This window comes from Protopterus annectens, chromosome 3.part0 (assembly GCF_019279795.1).
Source record: "Protopterus annectens isolate FY-2018-M chromosome 3.part0, PAN1.0, whole genome shotgun sequence".
In the NCBI taxonomy this organism is placed as follows: Eukaryota; Metazoa; Chordata; order Ceratodontiformes; family Protopteridae; genus Protopterus; species Protopterus annectens.
In genome coordinates, this window is record NC_056731.1 from 1,945,185,870 (window position 1) to 1,945,204,977 (window position 19,108).

At 41.3% G+C, this 19,108-nt stretch overlaps 1 protein-coding gene across 1 annotated transcript in view; it reads left to right on the plus strand.

Moving 5' to 3' along the window:
• DHX30 (DExH-box helicase 30) overlaps nt 1-19,108 on the plus strand; it is a 1,694,732-nt gene that overhangs the window by 1,589,580 nt on the left and 86,044 nt on the right. Inside the window, exon 19 of the mRNA XM_044066068.1 lies at nt 12,747-12,886. Within this exon, the coding sequence (XP_043922003.1) occupies nt 12,747-12,886 (140 nt within the window). The remainder of the gene's footprint in view (nt 1-12,746; nt 12,887-19,108) is intronic.

The following is a 19,108-nucleotide window of genomic DNA, read 5'->3' on the forward strand; positions in this document are numbered from 1 at the left end:
GCTCAGAGAAGATGCTTGTAAAGTTGCTGGCTTGGATCCGAATACCCACAGGTTGAAGAAAAATGAAGTATAACTACTCAGATGGAACATTATGGTGAGTAAATAACTTCTTTTTTCTGCCAAATTACTTCTCTCAGCTAGCTCAGGATTTCAGTGAGAAAAAAACTCTCAGCAAGGAAAATTCTGCAAGCACTGGTTTACATGTCATCCTGCATTCTCATGATTTCCCTGGCCAGGCTGCAAATGAGGAAACTCCAGTGGTACCTAAAGAAACTTTGGTGCCAGCACTCTGTCTATGGAAACCACTCTCCCCCTCATTCCATGCGTAAAGAACAAGTTTCTTTGGTGGGCAGAGGCATGCACTCAGAGCAAGGTACTTCCCTTCACCTACCTTCCGCAAGGCCAGACTATCACCACAGATGCCTCAGACCTAGCTTGGGGTCACTCATTTAGACACGCAGTGCACCCAAGGCTCTTGGGACCTCAGGCACCTTCACTGGCACATCAACCTAAAGGAAATGATGGCAGTTCACAAGGCTATCACATCCTTTCAAGACCACCTAAAACCAGGAGCACTCCTCATAAAAATAGACAATACCACAGTCATGTGGTACATCAGCAAGTGGGGGGACACACTTCTACTATCTCTGCCGACTAGCCATGAGCCTCTGGCAGACAGCCTCCTCCATGGGCCTACACCTCATAGCCCAGTACATCCCAGGAGTAAGCAATACCCTAGCAGATCATCTAAGCAGAAACTACTTGGACCCCCCGCAAGTGGAAACTCCAAAAGGGGACATTCCTCCAAATCACCCCGGCCTAGGGGACACCAGCGGTGGACCTCTTTACCTCACAACACAACAGTCAGCTGCACAAATTCTGCACCATCGAGTTCCACCCCCTGGCTTGGAAAGTGAATGCTGTCTCATTCCAGTGGACCAATCTCTTCATTTATGCGTTCCCCCCCCTGCCCTTACTCCCAAGGGTACTGCTCAAAGTAAGGCAGGAAGAACCAAAAGCCATCCTTATAGCACCAGATTGGCCCAGGCAACATGGGTACCCATTGCTGCTCAGCCTGACCAAGGAGCCTTGCAGGCCCCTGCCTTTAACTGCAGACCTCCTGACACAAGCCAGAAGGGAAATTCTGCATCCAAACCTGCGCGCACACAAATTTTCTGCATGGCGTATCCCCCAGGGACCAGAGATAACCCACAGCTGAGCAGGCAAGTCCTAGACGTTATTACTGAAGCTGGAAGGCCCAGCACCCGGAAATCTTACTCAGAGAAATGGAAAAGATTCAACTCCTGGTGCCTTTCAAAAGGTCACAGCAGCTCCCAGCTGTCCCTCTCTCTTATTGTGGACTACCTAGCGGATCTACTCAACAAGGGCCTCTCCTTTTCCTCCATTAAAATCCATGCCTCAGCCATTTCAGCACATTTTCATGCTGAGCAATCCTGTCTTCTCTCGCCCTTTGATTAACCAATTCCTCAGAGGTGCATCTAACATTGTGGCCCCCTAGAAGGGCACCCACTCCAGCCTGGGACCTGAACTATGTCTTAGAAAAGCTGACTTTGCCTCCCTTCGAACCAGCTGCATCAGCAGACCTAAAACAACTTTCCTAGTAGACCGCCTTCCTCTTGGCTATTTCTTCAGTTAGAAGGGTGTCATAACTTCAAGCACTCATGGCCACTGAACCCTTCATTATCTTCCATGCAAATGGGGTGTCTGTCAGAACTAATCCTTCTTTCATGCCAAAGGAGGTAGTATCAGATGTGACCCTAAACCAGGCTATACATCTCCCCACATTTTTTCCAAACCCTCAGAATAAAGGGAAGAGAATTCTGCACACACTGGATGTGCACAGACGGTTAAGATGCTATCTGGACAGAACAAAGTCCATTAGGAAGACGGATCAACTGTTGGTTGGCTTCGCCCCAGGGAAAGAAGGGAAGTGAAGCCTATCTCTAAGCAGACCATTTCAAAATGGATATCTCGCTGCATACAATTCTGCTACACTTTTCATGGGAAAGCTCCTCCTAAATCTATCAGAATACATTCCACTAGGGCAGCCTCTACTTCCACTGCCTTCCTTAGAGGAGTACCCCCCAGGGACATCCTGGAAGCTGCCACTTGGACCCTGGTCCACACCTTTGCCAAACACTACCACCTGCCCCTGTTCTCCAGGGCTCAGGCAGGCTTTGCCTCTGCAGTCCTGCAATCCTAGGAATTTCATACTTCCATCCTCCCTGTCCTCAGCTTTGGGAATCCCCCACAAGTGATGACTGCAACAGTGAAACACGAAGAACATAGTATAGTTATGTACACTTACCATAAATGTAGATGTTTGAGTGTATTCACTGTTGCAGTCCTATTTACCCTCCCACCTTCCCCCTTAGTCATATACTTTTTGGAGATTAACTGTCATTCTTGTGGCCTTAGGCCACCAGGGGCTGTCTAAAACATTTCCTTCAAGGGGCTCCTACAGGTTAGTGCAAGAAAAACTGATGTAATGGCGCCGGGGAAAAGCTTGACTCTGGTATCCGGGCCCACCGAGGGCTACCCAGCAGGGATAACTCGCATGTGTTGAGTGCAACAGTGAATACACTCGAACATCTACATTTATGGTAAGTGTCCACAACTGTACTTTCTTAGGATTGCTAGTGCCCCTAGCAAGTCATTATATGAGGGTACTACAATGGACACTTGCAGTGCAGTGGTCATTAAGCTGACATTCCCTATCTACATCGATACATATTACAAGAATTTGCAGGGAACATATTAATTGGTGGATCACTGCAAAATAAGTTTCTCAGGACCACCCTTTTATTCTCCCATCACCCACAGCCACAGCGACCCAGTGGTTGAGGAAGATGAAAATAGACACACAAATCCATAGTTACAGTGAGTACATAACTTTTTTTATTGTTCCTAGCTTTGTCCTTTCCAGGCTCAATCTCTCCCTCTCTGTTGGAAAGAATGCTCTGAAGGGCTTCGCACCCAAACATGTCTTATAGTCAGCTCAGGATATAACCCACATAGCTAAGGCTACTGCAACTGTGATCATTTTAACATCTACTTTAAGGTAACTACTTACGAAACTGTACTGTCTTTTTATGTTTTTTAGTGTTTTAAACACTACTGTACCGGCCTTTGCCTTTCAGCTGCCAGTTCAGCTTGAATCCTTTGAGCAGGCTGTACATTTTCACTTTCAGTTTCTATTGGTTACAGATTTATCCTTCCAGAGTTTCTTGTTTGAGTTCTTCACAACACAGTTACACATTCCTGTAATGTCTGTCTTATGCAGCCTCCTCTTCGTTCATCAAGGTTGTCAAAGTAGTGTCATCCAAACCTTTTTTGTGCAACATAGTATCCACAGTCTCATTTTGTAGTAAAGATGCCTCATTTTCCGTCTGAATACTGTCATCAGACAGGATCTCTCTGTTACTCTCCTATTCTGCCATCCTGGCCCTCCTTTCAGTTAGCTATGGCTCTTGAGCACCATCTAGCAAGAAAAAGTAAGGGGATTTCCCCTGTCCCTTTGACAGATTTCATGTATTTAACATAAATTCCTCTTCATGTCTCCCCTGGAAGGAGGCCACTGGTTTACTGGGCCTAACTTGGCCATTAAAAAAATAACGGATGGTAGCTACTTCCCTTTGCTAGAGTAGCAGTCATCTATACCGTTAGACTTGGCTTCTCACATAGATCCTGTGAATCTTGTTAAACTGCCTGACCAAAGTTTCACAGGTGGTTGAAACCACCAGGAATCCTTCCACTGTTTTGTGAATGAGATTATCCATTTTGATGTGAAGTATCCTCTTCTGCCTCACTCAGAGTATTTAGAGGTGGTCCTTACCTCAGACACCTGTGCAACCCAAGCCTGTTATTCAGTTGACAAGGTGAACATTTATGATGATTTAAAGCACCACAACCCTATGGTTGACAGAGCTGTTGCTCAAGGTTAGTTCACCATCTTAACCAGCCTTTGAAAAACTCTCTAACTATTCCTTCCATTGGGAATTGAGTCTCAAGATAAAAGATTTGCCCATCCTGCATTCACTCTGTCTGGTTCGTGTTTATGGTGGCCTTTACCTCCATCCGGAGGATATTGGAGTTACTTTTAAACTATCTATGCAAGAGAAAACTGTTTGCTCTGGCTCCTGAAGTAATCTTTGCACTGTAAAGTCCACCTGCATAAAATATGTTGACCTTCAGCAGACTGAGTGATAGTGTTTATGATGATGGTAGAAAGCAGTGGATCCAAGAAAGAGCCTTGATGAACCTCACAAAAGATACATAGTGTGTGGGATATAATGTGTTATCAGTTTTGACTATTTTGTGCTGTCTGCTAGTAGTTTCTATAGTATTCCATAACATTTAAGTCTTAACATAAGTCTGCAATTTACTTGGAGGAACTTCATGTAAAATTGAAGGCTTTCATCAAATCAGTCAACAGTACTCCACTTAAATTGTTTAAATCCACAAACTCTGTTTTTTTATCTAAAAGTGAAAGTAATGCACTGATGCTCTGTGATCCCTGTGTTATCTGTGTATTTTTTTCCATAGAGAGTACCTTAGTCTTTTAGATACCTTTTTGATCTGAAAGATTTGTTTTCTCAAGAATTTTACAGAGGTAAGAAAGTAGAGTGGTTGGTCATGCATATGACAATCAAAAGATTCCATACACTGACAAGCACCCTGTTCATAAGGAGATGTTTCTGATATAGAAGATGGGAATACCAATATATCATCATATCTTGATTTTTCTAGAACTAGAAATATTTTTGAGACAAAGGTTAGCATTGTATCTTCCTCTAAAAGTAGAGGAGAATCCACTCATGTTTGCAAGTACATGTTTTATAATGATGTGCTGTCTCTGGAAGTACTGATCAAAGTGTTTAGTAGCATATATGTGCGTGTGTAGTATTGAGGGATAAAGTCCTGATTATGAGAAATCAGGTGCTGGTTTGGATACTGGAAAAGCTGGACAGGGAGGGGTGGGTGCAATCAAGTTACACCACATCACCCAGCTGGCCAGTTGATTCCTTATAAGTTCACTGTGGTTCATCGGCCACCAGAAGTTAGGGACATTCAAGAGAAAACCACAGTGGCTACTAGTGTAATGATTATACAGCTGGCTATAACCAGCCGAATGAAGGATGACTGATGACAAAGCTTGGTCAGCAGGCAGCATGGAGAACAAAAAAGAGGTTGGCAGCTTATAAAGGAGCTGTTACTTTGCTGCTTAAGTTCCAGGATAATGCTAAAAATGAAATTTGGCTCTACCAGTAATGTTATTCCTACCAGAACTGTTAGAATTATTTAAAAGTGCAGCTTTTCTGTGTGTGATGTAATTAGATTTTGCTTTCTTGGTAAAGATTTTGCATTGGTTACTGAAGAGTTATGACTTTCACCAAACAGGTTGTGGATATTTAAATGGTTTGTAGGAGTTCCATATCTTTCTGTTTCTAATTACGTGACAAAATTTGGTTGCAATCTGGAAAGTGATGTGAATTTCCACTTTCCAAACTTTTATAAGGTAATTTCCCTTTAAAAGGGGAAGGGCAGAATGTTTAGGGATAATTTAACCATCATTATGGAATTCCAGTCATTGCCTGCTGTTTCAGCGGTAGAGTGTCTAAATATTTCTTTATAGTAGTATATTTGATAAAATTGTCAGTCTAAGGACTCTTAAAGGAAAACTCTACCTTATAACTAAAACAAATACCTATTTTTTCACTCAGTCTCTTTTCTGAGCTATTTTAACACATTTAAATCACTCTGAGTGCTTCTTATTCAATTTTAATGTTTTTCCACAAATGGCTGCCAATGGGGCATGGAGTATTAATGTCATCTTGTTTTTTTCAACCATTTCTCTTCCCATATTATCCATTTTAAGACTGCTGTACGAGTCATGCTAGACATAAAGAAGTAATGGTGTGTGCCCATCCTATTGACATATATTGGGATTGGTGTCACCCACTATCATCTTATATGCCTTCTGTTACAGGACTGCTGCTTTTTATTCTGGAATGGCCCACATTTATTTGTGTGCGTTTCTGAACCTGTTTTACATTATACTAAGGAGTTACACAGCTGCAGCCAAAAAAGCAGCTAAATTGCAGGCCTTTGTTAAAGTATCTCTTTGTATTCCAAGGTAAATTGGTAGTCTCTCCATACACCCACCACACACATTCACCATAATTGAGGTGTCAGAACTGTCACTGCATTGAGAAATAGACAGCTACTTGTATCTTGTTGTATTTTTCGGCTTTTCCCAGTTAGGGGTCGCCATAGCGGAACTCCAGTCCGCTAATAATTGGCAGTAGATTTTTACGTAACGAGTTGCCAGCCCTGACGCACAACCTTCAACAAAGGTACGCCCATTCACGCATGCCTCCACACAGAAGAAGCTTTAGCTGAGAATCGAACAGGACAACGTCTTATTGTGAGGCGACAACGCTGCCACAGCATCACCACCGCAGCTGAGAAATAGCTACTGCTGGAAGGAAAGGACTTGAAAATAATTCTGTTCCCCAGTGCCTGTAGTGGGATTATTTATTTCCCTTGAATGTTGTAGAAAATACTTTATTAATTTCATTTGTTTTATAACCATTCCCATGTTCTTTTTCCCTTTACTAAGTTAATTCAACAAATTATGACCAACTTTCTATTCCTTAACTTTGGATAACTATTTTTTCAGAGGCAACGATATCTTGCTGCATTGTATTTTCTATCTTTTCCTGTTATTTTAGTGATTTACATTCCTGCAAAATGGGTCTTCTGCAAACCTGACTCCTAGACAAACACACACGCACATATGTGTATGCATAATTAAAGTATTTCTGATTTCCTTTTTCTGAGTTTTTAATGAAAGGGCATATAGCAAATGTATGCTGAAGTAAATTCTGCTATATATTGTGGTTGCTATCAATGGTCACATTTCCTCTGTAGACCTGAAAATGCTCATGCACTCCACCTGTTTAAGGACTGACTCAAAGTCAGTGGAAAATGTCTGTTTCCATGGATGTGTGCACCAGATATGCACCCCCCCCCTGGAAGAATGTCACAAGAAAACATAAAATACCTTCTTATAAGCATTATCTTATAAATGCAACTAGTTCATAGGGTTGCCACCTGTCTCTCTTCCTGCAGAGCAGTCCTGATTTGAACAGTTCTGCCCTGGGGTGAAATGAAAATGCTAAATGTGTTGATACTTAACAAGAAAAAAATATTTAATGACTTCTCTAAATGTTGCAGACATCTTTGATATTACATTTAAGTCAACTTAATATACAAAGTAGTATAAACACCCTGATCCCATGTGCAAAAATGGGAAAAAGTGGTTGTGGATGGATCGATTAAACAATCAGCATTTAACACTTAACGTTTCAGTACTGTGATGCTACTTATATGAAGATTTGCCAGAAAAGGTGAAAACTGCCTTTAAACCCCTGACTGATCTGATTGCTTTATTTTGCTGTGAAAGGCACGACTGCATTGGAAGCAGTTGTAAAAGTTTTTTCTTCTCTGCAATAAAGACAGTGGAAACAGTTTCACATCTCTCTGTCATGTTTATAGCAGCTGATGAGTTCATGATATGAGCAGGACTAATTGCTCTTCCAAGCTGAGAGGTTAAACTATAGATTTCTCCGTGTCTGTGGTACATCATGCAGGTGAAGACAAATTCCTCTACAAAGTATGTGAGAAGTTAAGCTTGAAAGATGTGTGTGGCTTTCCTTTCCTTAGATTCCAAGGCAAGGAAATGAAAATTATATGAAGTACAAACAGGTTTCTGGTACCTACACAATACTGAAACCATATTGTAGGGAGAAATGCAACTTCAGGGTTGAGTTAAACTGAAGGAGAAGGAGGAGTTTTCCTTTAGGTATTGTGATAGTTTTCTGAATTCTTCTGCCAAATTAAAAATTGATTTACATAAAAAATCTAAATTTTGATCATTTTTAGCTATTTTAATATGGCAGTTAATGAAGAGCATTAGGGTTATTAGATTTAATGAGCAGCTTCCTGTAGTCCAGTGTTTGATTCCTTTGATTGAATCTGAACAAGTCAAATAAAAAGACAGGTGCTCCTGGGCCACGTCTGAAAAAGATTCATGTGGATCAGTGCTCTACCTGTGTTAACAAATACAAAACATATAAATTAGTGTTCTGGACAAAATTATTTTCACAATAGCTAAGTCGTTCACATGTGCCAAAACTTCACTTATTAGATCTGCAATGTAAACAGCATGCCTGCCTTTTAATGTATCTTTATGACAGCTTTAAACAAATGGAGAATTCATTTTTTTAATGATGCATTTGGCAGTGCCTGCCCTGTAAGTAACATTATCTTCAGCCCATGTTTTTTTCATGTTGTCATACACATACTGAATTCATAAGTGAAGAAAAGGTAAGAGGACTTGAGCTTGACTGACCCATTGTGGCACAATGCACAAGACATTATTTGTCAGAAATACACTATTTTGAATTTTAGTTCTGTGAAATAGTTTACTTTGATTCTTGCAAAGGCACACATTCTTTCTTTTGAAGTTGATTTTATTCATTTTTTTGTTCTATGAACTATATTACTCAGTTTTGTAGTGTTGAGAAATACAGGCCATTGTGCATTTTTCAATAACCGGTACTGTTCCACATCAAAAAACTTGAAAAGGTAGATTAGTCTCTTAAATGTGTGGCAATTCATATGCAACTAACTGCCAATCATAGGAGGTTACTAGGCTAATGGCCTTGGGGCCCTTACAAGCTTAGCCAAGAGTTTATCCCCCCAAAAAAGAAACCTCAGTCAGCACCTGTCTCCCCTGTCAGTTAGAGGCAAAGGTGGAACCCCTGAGACAAATTTATGGTTTCCCATCCACTCATCAAGGTTGTGTTTGAAGAGGGTCAGTAAGGTACTCTGTTTGACATGTATGGGAAATCTATTCCAGAGATAGGTCAGCCTCTGGGAGATAAACCTGTCTCTGCAGCAGGTTTTGTTGATGTCGCATATTAGATTTAGGCCTATTGAGTGGGTAATGTGCGAGGAGTTAGACTTATGGATATGGAGCATCTCTAGTAGGGCAGGGTCCGATATTGCCTTGTAGGCAAGACACAGATCACCTCTGAGCAATCTGTATGATACCGAGTGTAGTGATACCGATTTAAGCCTTTCCACATAGGATAGGTGTTGGAGGCCATGGATTCTCTTTGTGAGGTATTTCTGTGGCCTTTCCAGTTGGTGCAGGTGTTTCGAGAGGTACATACCAAATGAGGCATTGTACTCAGTTTTATAGGTCTAATAAGGGAGGAGTACAGAGAGGTAATAACCTCCTTTTTTCTGGGTGCAATCCCTTTACATATGGGATGAACCAAGTAAAAGCTTTTCTGACCACCGCTGCCACATTATGGTCAAATGTGAGATTGTTGTCAACCTGAGTACCCAGGTCTCTCACCACAGGTTGTGTGCTTAGAGAGTTGCTATGGCTGTGCTAATCAGTAGGGGCTGTGTTTTTGCTGAATGGTGCGGTAATACTTTTTTGTGTTTAACTTAAGGCCATGACTTTGGCACCAGTTATTTGTAGCTGTGAGACCCTCTTGCAGTATGTTAACGTCGATTGAGGAGTCAATGACAGCACCCAACTTAGTCATCTTCAAACATGGTCAGCCACTAGCCCTTTGTCTTTGCCAGGATCTCTGAGACGTATATGCCAAACAGTAGGGGTCCCAGGACAAATCCCTGGGGAACACCGCTAGTGGACAGGTCTGCTGTCAGAGGTGGGACCTTGTGGATCCTATCTGTGAGCCAGTTGGCTACAAATCTGACTAGATAGGGATTAACACCAAGTTGTGTTAGCTTTTCGATGATGCCCGAGTGGGATATTGTGTCAAAGGCCTTGAACAGGTCAAGGTAAGCTGTATGTACTGACTTTCTCTCATCCAGAGCCTTCGTGACAGTCTCAAAGAAGTCAACTAGGTTCGATAGGCAAGATCTGCCCCTGATGAATCCAAATTTGGGGGGGGGGTGGAGTGCTTGGTGATTGCCTATGTCCATGTTTATGAGATCCATAATAATACACTACATGACTTTACAGGTCATACTTGTCAAGCTAATGGGGCGATAGCTTCCTGAGTCAGTAGTGGCATCACCTTTGTGCAAAGGGATGACAATGGCAGATGGCAGAAGATTTGATTACTTTGATTAGAGGTTCTATGCCCCCACCTGATAAGAGGCCTACAGAAACTGAATTTAGCTGAGCATGTTAAGACCTTTCAAAGAAAATTGGGATTTAATCCGCATGCCAGATGTTCCTCCTCCACAAAGAAAAGACTGTTCCTAGTACCCTAAACAAGGGACTCTCTGTGACCAATGGAAAGTGGATACCATATCAACATGAAGGAGATGTTAGCAGTCCAGTTTGCATTGATGGCGTTCAAGGAGTTAGTATTGCACAAATCAGAGCCTAATTTGAGTGTGGCTCTTCAATATCTTACTGAATTATTGGACAAAGGTTTGTCCATAAAGATTCATGCTGCAGCAATTTCAAAAACTTACTCTACAACCTTTTGAGCCTGCAGCTACTGCTGAATTGAAATATTTGTCATTTATGCCTAAGGTGGTTTCGACTAAAGATTTTAGGCAGTCTCAGCAGTTACTTGTTTCATTTCTAGGTGGATTGGCTTTGCATTGCATTTTGTTATTCCCATCATGGCAGACTCCTGCTACTTTATAATTTGCCAGCCTTTTTTGTATATATTACTGTATATATTGTACATGTTTTTGGTGCAGGTTGTTTTGGGACTCAAAACGTACTTTATCCACTCCACTGGAATGAAGCCTGTAGTTAGGCTGTGGTTGAATAGGGTGCTCAATGGCAAAGCTGGTTCTTGCCGGACATGATGCAGAATACAGCTTGGGATACTATCAGATCCCATGGAAGCTGTGTTCTTCTCCTTGGATAGGGCCTTTAACACTTGATCTATGTAGATGTGAGGTGTGGGACAAATATCAGGGATGTTGAGTGGGCCTTTGGGGGGGCAATAAGGGGGTGAAGTTTGCATTGAATCTATCAGCCAACAAGTTGGCTAAGTCAGGATCAGTGTAAGTGGTACAATTAAGTAATAGTTAAGAATAAACTTGGGCTTTGCCATGGTGGTTTCTAACGTAACTGAAGGACTTGTGGTTTCCTTTGTTTTGGAGGCTAGTTTCAACTCTTAATTCCCTTTGGAGGTTTTCACTAGTGATCTAATTTGCTTGTTGAGGATACCATTATATCACTGGTTTTAAAGTTCATTTGGTTGCTTTGTAAATGTTTTATATTTTAGGTTCAGAGGTAAGTATTGGGCAATTAGTCTGCATACCATTAAAAGCCTAATCAAAAACCCTTATTCAAAAGTTCCCTCCAGCCTCAAGGAGAGAAAGACAAAATAGGCCTGGAGAGAATTTGAGGTTGCCCATCCAATTATTTAGGAATACTGTGGAGGTGGCAGAGGATTTATCGTTGTTAAAATGCATGACCAATGACTGTATTTCAGTAATGTCTCAGAAAAAACTATGCAGGTAAATGGGTCAGCAGTTTGAAAATTAGTTCTGCAAGCATTGTCTAAGGATTTTTTTAATTGTTGCTTATTTTGGTTGTGCAAGAACTCATGTTTTAAAATAACTTCTGTATATAAAGAGGAGTGTTTCATTCTTAATGTCAATAGTTCTGATGTAAAGTTAAGGAAACAAATTGGAGCAATGGAATAGGTCATGTAGGTGAATGCCACAAAGAATTAATTTCAACCGTGTTTATCACAGCCCTAGACCACTTAAACAATAAACTTGTCTGTAAATAAATGGCTACTGTGGCACCACAGCTGGTTTAAGGCTCCAAACTGTTAACAAGTTGCTTCCTATAGTCGGATATACAGATTGCTTTCCTTCCAACTACATTTGTCTGCTGCCTGAATCTGAGCAAGTCACTTAACCACAAAGTACTTCCAGGTCCCCTAAAAAGGAACGCTTGTTTTCAAAGGGCTTGCCTAGTTAGCAAATCAAATAAAAACTGACTGTATAAATAAGAAAACAAATGCAACAATTTGGTGTCTGATTCAGTTTTTTTAATTACTCTTTATGCTGTATTGTTATTGTAACCCTGCTCACTCGAGTTGCATTATAAATCTGTGGTACTTTTGTAGTTTTCCCATTGTATTCTGTTTCCCCTGGCACTTTGTTTTGTAATGCATGTAAATGATCTGTCAATAGGGAAATTCTGGTAGAATGCAAGAAAAAAATGGTTAAATTTAAGCATCCCTCGCAGTTGCTGGTTAACATGTGCTACCAAATTTGGGTGTAGGTATTCCTTCTGAGACTAGCACGCTTCCTTGGCAGAGACATTACCTTTCCTTTGTCTTAATCTTGTGTGCCATGCTAGAACCAAGTATGGAAATCTGTAATAAGTGATTTCTTAGAACATGTGATGCAAATTAACTTTGTGATATGAAATGACTGCCTGATCCTGAGAGATCTTACCGTTACCTCAGCTGCCATATTACACTCTGTCACATAACTTTCCTCTGGTCTGTCTCCATCTATTGTAACTCAGTGACTGGTTACTGCTGGCTGCATAGACAAGGGTGGATACTGTGAAGTAGTCATAAAAAGGAGGCTGCAAAGCAGTGAACTTGGTGGAATGTGCAGTGCTAACCAGCCCCAGTTGCAAGAGATCATAAAATGGCATTACTAACCTAGGTCTATTTTCCTTTTAGAGATGAAGAAACATTTCCAAGCCGTTGGTTAACGTACTTTACAGCTGTGAAATCTAATGGAATTGTATTTGTCAGAGACACTTCCATGGTACATCCACTTGCAGTGCTGTTGATGCCTAATGCTGACCTTATCCAGCGAGGTAGGTGACTACATTGGAGAAAATAATAACCTATTTCTTTCCAGATCAGCTTTTTCTAACATGTTGCAAACAGTGTAAATTAGCTTTTTCTGTGCAATATGTCCATTTAAACATTTCTGAATGATGACGTTGTGGGTATTTATTTGCTTTAAAACTTTGAATACACCACATTCACAACAAAGTGCATTTTGAATTTTAATGTAAAAATAATGCTTCCTGCACTGGTGAACAGTAGTTATTTTGTTTAACTGATTAGTTGGCCCAATCCACGATGTGTATTTTCAATTATGATTTAGGCATATTGCTACAATGTACTGATTACATAACTGGGAGCAAACAGTTTGAGTATGCCAGTGGGACTGCAGTAACTAATAATTCATGGTTTAACTGGTCTTTTACGTAGTATCAAGTCTGTCAGTGGCACAGCAGGTCGTACCTTCCTTTCCTTGTGAGTTTTATCCCTATATCAGGAAGATGGATTACTGACATTACAGCATAAAGGGGGGTTGCTACACTCCCAAGTGTGTCATCCTTCAGATGTGATGTTAAACCAAGGCCCAGTCTGCCTTAATAGCTGATAGCTCAGGTGGATGAAATGTCCCACAGCACCCATAGAAAAGAGAAGGGGAAGTTTCCCAGTGCACTAGCCAAATTTTCCCTAGTAGTTTGGATACAAAAGAGACTACTAGGCTAGTGGGACTAAATCTGGTCAATGAAGGATAGGTAGATAAATAAATGAACCTATACATACTTCCACCTGCATAAACTATTCATTCACTTTCTGATACCTTCATAATTGTTCTCCAGAGTCATGTGGGAGCCAGAGTCAATCTGAGCAAACAAAAGGCATAAGGCAGAGAAGTAATTTTGAATGGGATGCAGTGCATTTGTAGGACTACAGTGGTGTCTGTATTATACACAGATGGATTTGTAGTCATTCACAGCAAAGCCTTTTTCTGTCTGTTTTTGTTTTCCACAGTTCTTCTGCTGACCACTGAACCCCTCCGATCCCTGCCTCTCTATAACACCATTCATTCCTTTGGACGAGAGCGCTTTAGCCCATTCAGGCAAACCAGCAGTGTGGTGCCATCATCCATTTTAGGGTTTGGGGTTTTGTTCTTGGCCCTAGATCCCTTGCACATGTCCATAAGCATCCAAGTGTTGGCCTGCAATGTGCCTTTGCAATGTAACAGTCACAGCTACACATGAGATATTTATTTGACCCAGCCCCCTTCAGACAGCACCCAAATGGAATGCCTGGCCCCCATTACGAATTCCAATAGTGTGTGCTACACGTTACCAGCCCCTTCCCAAGAGTAAACATTACCTTATAAAAAAGACTTGAGTAGTTTACCACATCAGAAGTTTTAGTGATATTAGCTGACATAGGGCCAGTCGGAAGGGTGTTGTCCTGGCTATAGAAAACAGAGCCTGTGAGAGTTATGTAGGAAGTGGTGGTGCATTTTGCATTTTAAGATCCATGTTTGGTGTCATTAAAGAAATAGTTATTTTTGCAGGAAAATGACCATAGTTTTCTCACTGATCTTTAGTAGGACAGCACTGTGGGCTCAGTGGTTAAGATCTGTACCTCACAACATAAGTGCCTGATCTTCAGTCTCCACCTCCTATCACTATGTGGAGTTTGCTTGCTCATCCTCTGTTTTCATGGATTTTCTCTGGGTACTCTGTTTTCCCCTCCATGTACCCAAAAATATTTTTTTGCCTGCTCTAAATTGTGTATACACATGCGTACATACACACTTGCATGTGTACTTAAGTAAATATATATTACGTAGTATAATTTTCCCTTGTCTTTGTGACTTTGGTTTTGGCTGAAAACTGGGAGAGATGGATTACTTCACTTATCAGTTGATAAATGCATAAATGGGTTAAAATTTGTTTAGTCTACATGGAGGTAGGTCTATAGTGATCTTAACTGGAAGAAGTTCCAGTATTCACAATGAGAATGACCTAGGTTTCCATTTTTTTGGGGAGTTGTCTTGGGTGAGAGATATTAATAATATGGGAAAGAGGCATTTTTTGTTATTAAAAAAAACTTTCATGGGCATTGAATTGTATGCTTGTATGAATGGTGGAGAGAAGTTTGCAGAGTTTATTCATTTATTGACAATTGATTACTGGGAAAGGCTGACTGGGTAGGAGCCCATTTTCAGTGGAGGCCCAGGGAGAAAAGCTCCAAAGTATTGCAAAGCATTTTAAGAACAATAATTGTACAGTCTTTAAGCATAATAAAAATACAGTTTAAATAATTATACCATTAGACTTGATATGATAACTTTGATTAAAATTAGATGCAAGTTATACAACAACGATTTTAAGAGAAATTTTAACCAGTTTATAGAGAAATTAAAGGTAAGTTAGTATAATAGAGACATGAGTCGCAATGTAAAGTGAGAGCAAAGCAGGCTTATGATATATTTAGAGAGAAAACCAGGCAAGAGAAATTGATAGCAATAAGGGAGTTTGTGAAGAAGGGAGAATAGGAAGATGCAAGATATGAGTAGGTATTTGTTCACATTTAGGGATATAAAACCTGGTGTTGAGGAAGAGGAGTGCCAGTTTTTGGCTAGAAAATCTTTCAGAATGGTTTTGAAGGATAAGAGGGTATTGACCTGATGGACAGAGATGAGTTCAAGGCCTTAACATGTCAATAATACGGACAGTGCCCAGCAGATTTGATAGGTTTGTTGACAGGCAGGAGTTTTTGGTCATTGGATCATAATGATTGACTAGGAACAAAGTTTAGAATGTTTAGTGCTGGATAACCAGATGGATTCTGGATAATTTTATAGGTGGTAAGAGGCTGTGTATATGTTAGTTGATGGGGTAGTTCTAACCAAATTAGGCCTTTTAGTGCTATACATTTGGAGGTTCTGAAATGAGTATTTGCTGAAAATTTATTAACTATGTTATAGCATTGTCGAAGTTTTGATTTTTGTAATGTCTGAAGGTTAGTAAGGATGGGAGCACCATAAAGAAGCGTGGGGAATAGATAAGTAGTGGCAACTGTAGCTTTAGTTTGGTCTGTGAGAGAGTTGTTGACTATAAAACATCCCTAGTTTTTGATGAGTTTTCTTATGCAATTTTGTATATGCAGGTAGAATTTAAGATTATCATCCCTAATAACTTCCTGAGAAGTGACTTCAGTGGTTGGTTGTTTTGTGGAATTTAAGGTTTGGTCTGGAAATTGTTGACAAGATCAGTTATAGGGCTGGTTGAACATTGTAACTAGTCAAGCTTGCAGTTTCTTCTGGATCTGAGTTTAAACAGTATTTGGATACTGTTTTTTTTTTCATAATGCCTGTATGTTTCTGTATTCTTTTGCCAGAACATTTTGAAGTTACATTGTGATAGTGCTTGCTTTTGTTGATTGTGAAGTGTTTTATAATCTTTCCCTGTTGCTTTTTTGCAGAGGTTCAAGGTTTTTCTTCACTGGTTGAGTTAGTGTTTCTAAACAGTTATTTAATCTCACATTTTTTTGACCCCTTTACCCACCACTGATGACAATCCCCTCTTGCCCCATAAACTGATTTGACTCATTCTTGAGGGAGCAGAATGACATAAAGTGTGTGATGGTTGTAAGCAGGATGGTTACAGTCCAGACACAAAGTCTAAATGACCTGTTGATGGGAGGTATTCACAGATCTCAGTGCACTCATCCCACATTTAATAGTATTCATAATTAACTGTTAAGTATTGATACATCACAAAGATAGATGGGTTGCGTGTGGAGAGATCGTCATTGGGAAATATTTTGTAGCAGGACCTAAAAAACACTAGTGGAACCCTGTGTTCCATAGAGCACTGAAAAATCGCTGCTGATGTTTTGCAACTAGATAATTTTTCAAGTGCTTGGGACCAGTTATAGTAATTTAAGGTACTGCAGTGTGCTGAGCTTCTTAACTTTCATTTTGGATGAGTGCATTGTATAAACGTGATTCAGGTCTTATGCTAGACCACTAATAAAGTATTGTGGAGTTGATGCTAAGTTGTAATTTGCCTGATCTGTTTGGTAGATTGAGATTAAATAGGGGGTTATTCCTATTTGGATATGCAGCCTTATGCCTTCCAAGCAAATGAGGGGCCATTTAATACATTAGTAGTTTATTGAAAGTATTTTGTATGTTGTTAGAAATGTTGGTTAGTGAGTTTGGTGAGTAGAAAACCATCCTGACTGAGTGAAGTTGGTGGAGGAAAATTGATAAGGCTGAGACTGGAATTTGGGTTCATATTGCTTTTAAGGTTTGAGGACTGAAAGAGTGAAAGGAAAGTGGTCTTTGTTTCTGCTTCTCTTCAGAATAGCAGTATTTCGAGGAAATGGTGATTCTAATGATACCTGTGACCCAAATAACACTGTAGGATAAAAAAAAAAAAGTAGGAAGTATATTTTAAATGGATGTGGAGATAGCAAAAGAAAAAGAAGTGTTTACACCTTTGGAACAATTCCACAGAATACATGTGCCTACCTACAATCAATATAAAAGCATCCAAGCTATGAGCTTTAAAGTGGCCAGGTTGGGATGTAAGAGGGACCCTTTATTTTGTGTCGCGGTTTGCATGCTGACACTGCGCATTTAATTTTTTGGTCCAGAATGGTGCTATAGAATTACTTTTGGCTTTTCTTCTTTGGGGATGAATGGTATCTGAGAGAATGTGTATAGAAATAGACCTGTCCATTTTGGGGGCAAAAGCATCAGTTTTCCATATTTCTGGAGTTGCTGTCCTGCAGCAGAACTCAGTTGCCTGTTCAGGTGGAAGGCAATGTTTCTGGTACATCCCATATTCTGGTCAGAGCCAGTAAGACATTCCTGTTAAGCATCCATTTGTGAGGGTCTACTAGAGATCTGCTCAGCAGGTGGAGGGGAACAGAGTGAGGGGGCAGCCTGGCTGAGTCAAGGCTGATCCTTCTAGGGGTCTAAGCCCTGAGGACATCCAAACTTCTCTTTGGGTCCTGCTTGCCATACTCATTTGAACTTACTGATCTGAAGTAGGTAACTTCATTTGATCATCAACCTGTGGGTATCGGATCTGACCCGGATCCAAGCCGGCAGCTTTCCAAGCTAGAGATCCGAGCTCCAAGCTCCTCCCCTTACCCATAATACCCTGCTACCTCCTTCCAATCCTCAGATCTTGTTTGTCGCGGCTTTGTCAGGCACGAGTTTCTCCAGCTCCTAGCGTTTAGGCGATTGTGAGTAGATTTTTTTCTCAAAATCTTTCTTAGCTTTTGTGTGTGTGTGTGGATAGTATAATTTCTTAGTTTAAATCCCTGAGTTTTACCGTCCCCTCATAGTTTAAAGCTTAGTAACCCTTCCCCTTAGGTGTTTGTGTGGGCGCATGTGTCTTTTAGTTCAGAAATCATGGCCGAGGCCCCATAGGCCATCTTTTCTAAGTGCACTGAGTGTGGCCATAAGCTTTCCCCAGTGGATGGCCACACTCAGTGTGTCATGTGCCTGGGGGTATCACATTTATCATTGGGCTGCCAAATTTGCGCAGCCTTTAACCCCCGGGCCCTGAGGGATGGGAGGAATAAGCTGATTCTGGTGGGTCTCCTACCCGCGGAGTTGGCTTTCTCCTCCTCTCCCTCAGTGGCTACAGCTTGCTGTCCCCTCTCCCCTGGCTGGGACTCAACCTCCCACTTCTTCCCAGAGAGAGAGGGACTCTAAAAAAAAAAAAAAAAGACGAGAGAGAGAGGAGAGGGAGGGAGAAAGAGAGGCATAGAAGCCACAAGCGGCGGGCCGACTCAGCTCCCTCGGCCCCGCCTGCTAAACTGCTCTCCTCACCCCAGAAGGTGTTCGGGCCTTCCTCCCCTCGGCTCTGTTCTCCACGCTTCTCGCCAGTGGAGGCCCGACCATCTTCAAGGTCGTTGCGGCGGCCTCGACTAGGTCAACCTGTAGCCTCTCCGACGCTGATATGGACCGGATGATGCGTCGTTTCCTCCAAACCCAACTGCAGATGGAAAGATGGAAGTGCTGCTGCCTCCCCCCCCCCCACCCTCCGGGGGGGGGGGGGGAGTTCAGCCACACGTTTTGCTCCTATAGCTCCTTCTCTGTTCCACTATCAGGATTCAGAGCCTTCGGATCCGAGGAGTCTTTGATTCAGGGAGTCGGCACCGATGGTTATCGCTACCTCGACGCCGACCATGCCCACGAGTTTGTCAGATCCGAGCTCTCAGAGCCAAGAGCCGTGCGTCGGATCCGAGGG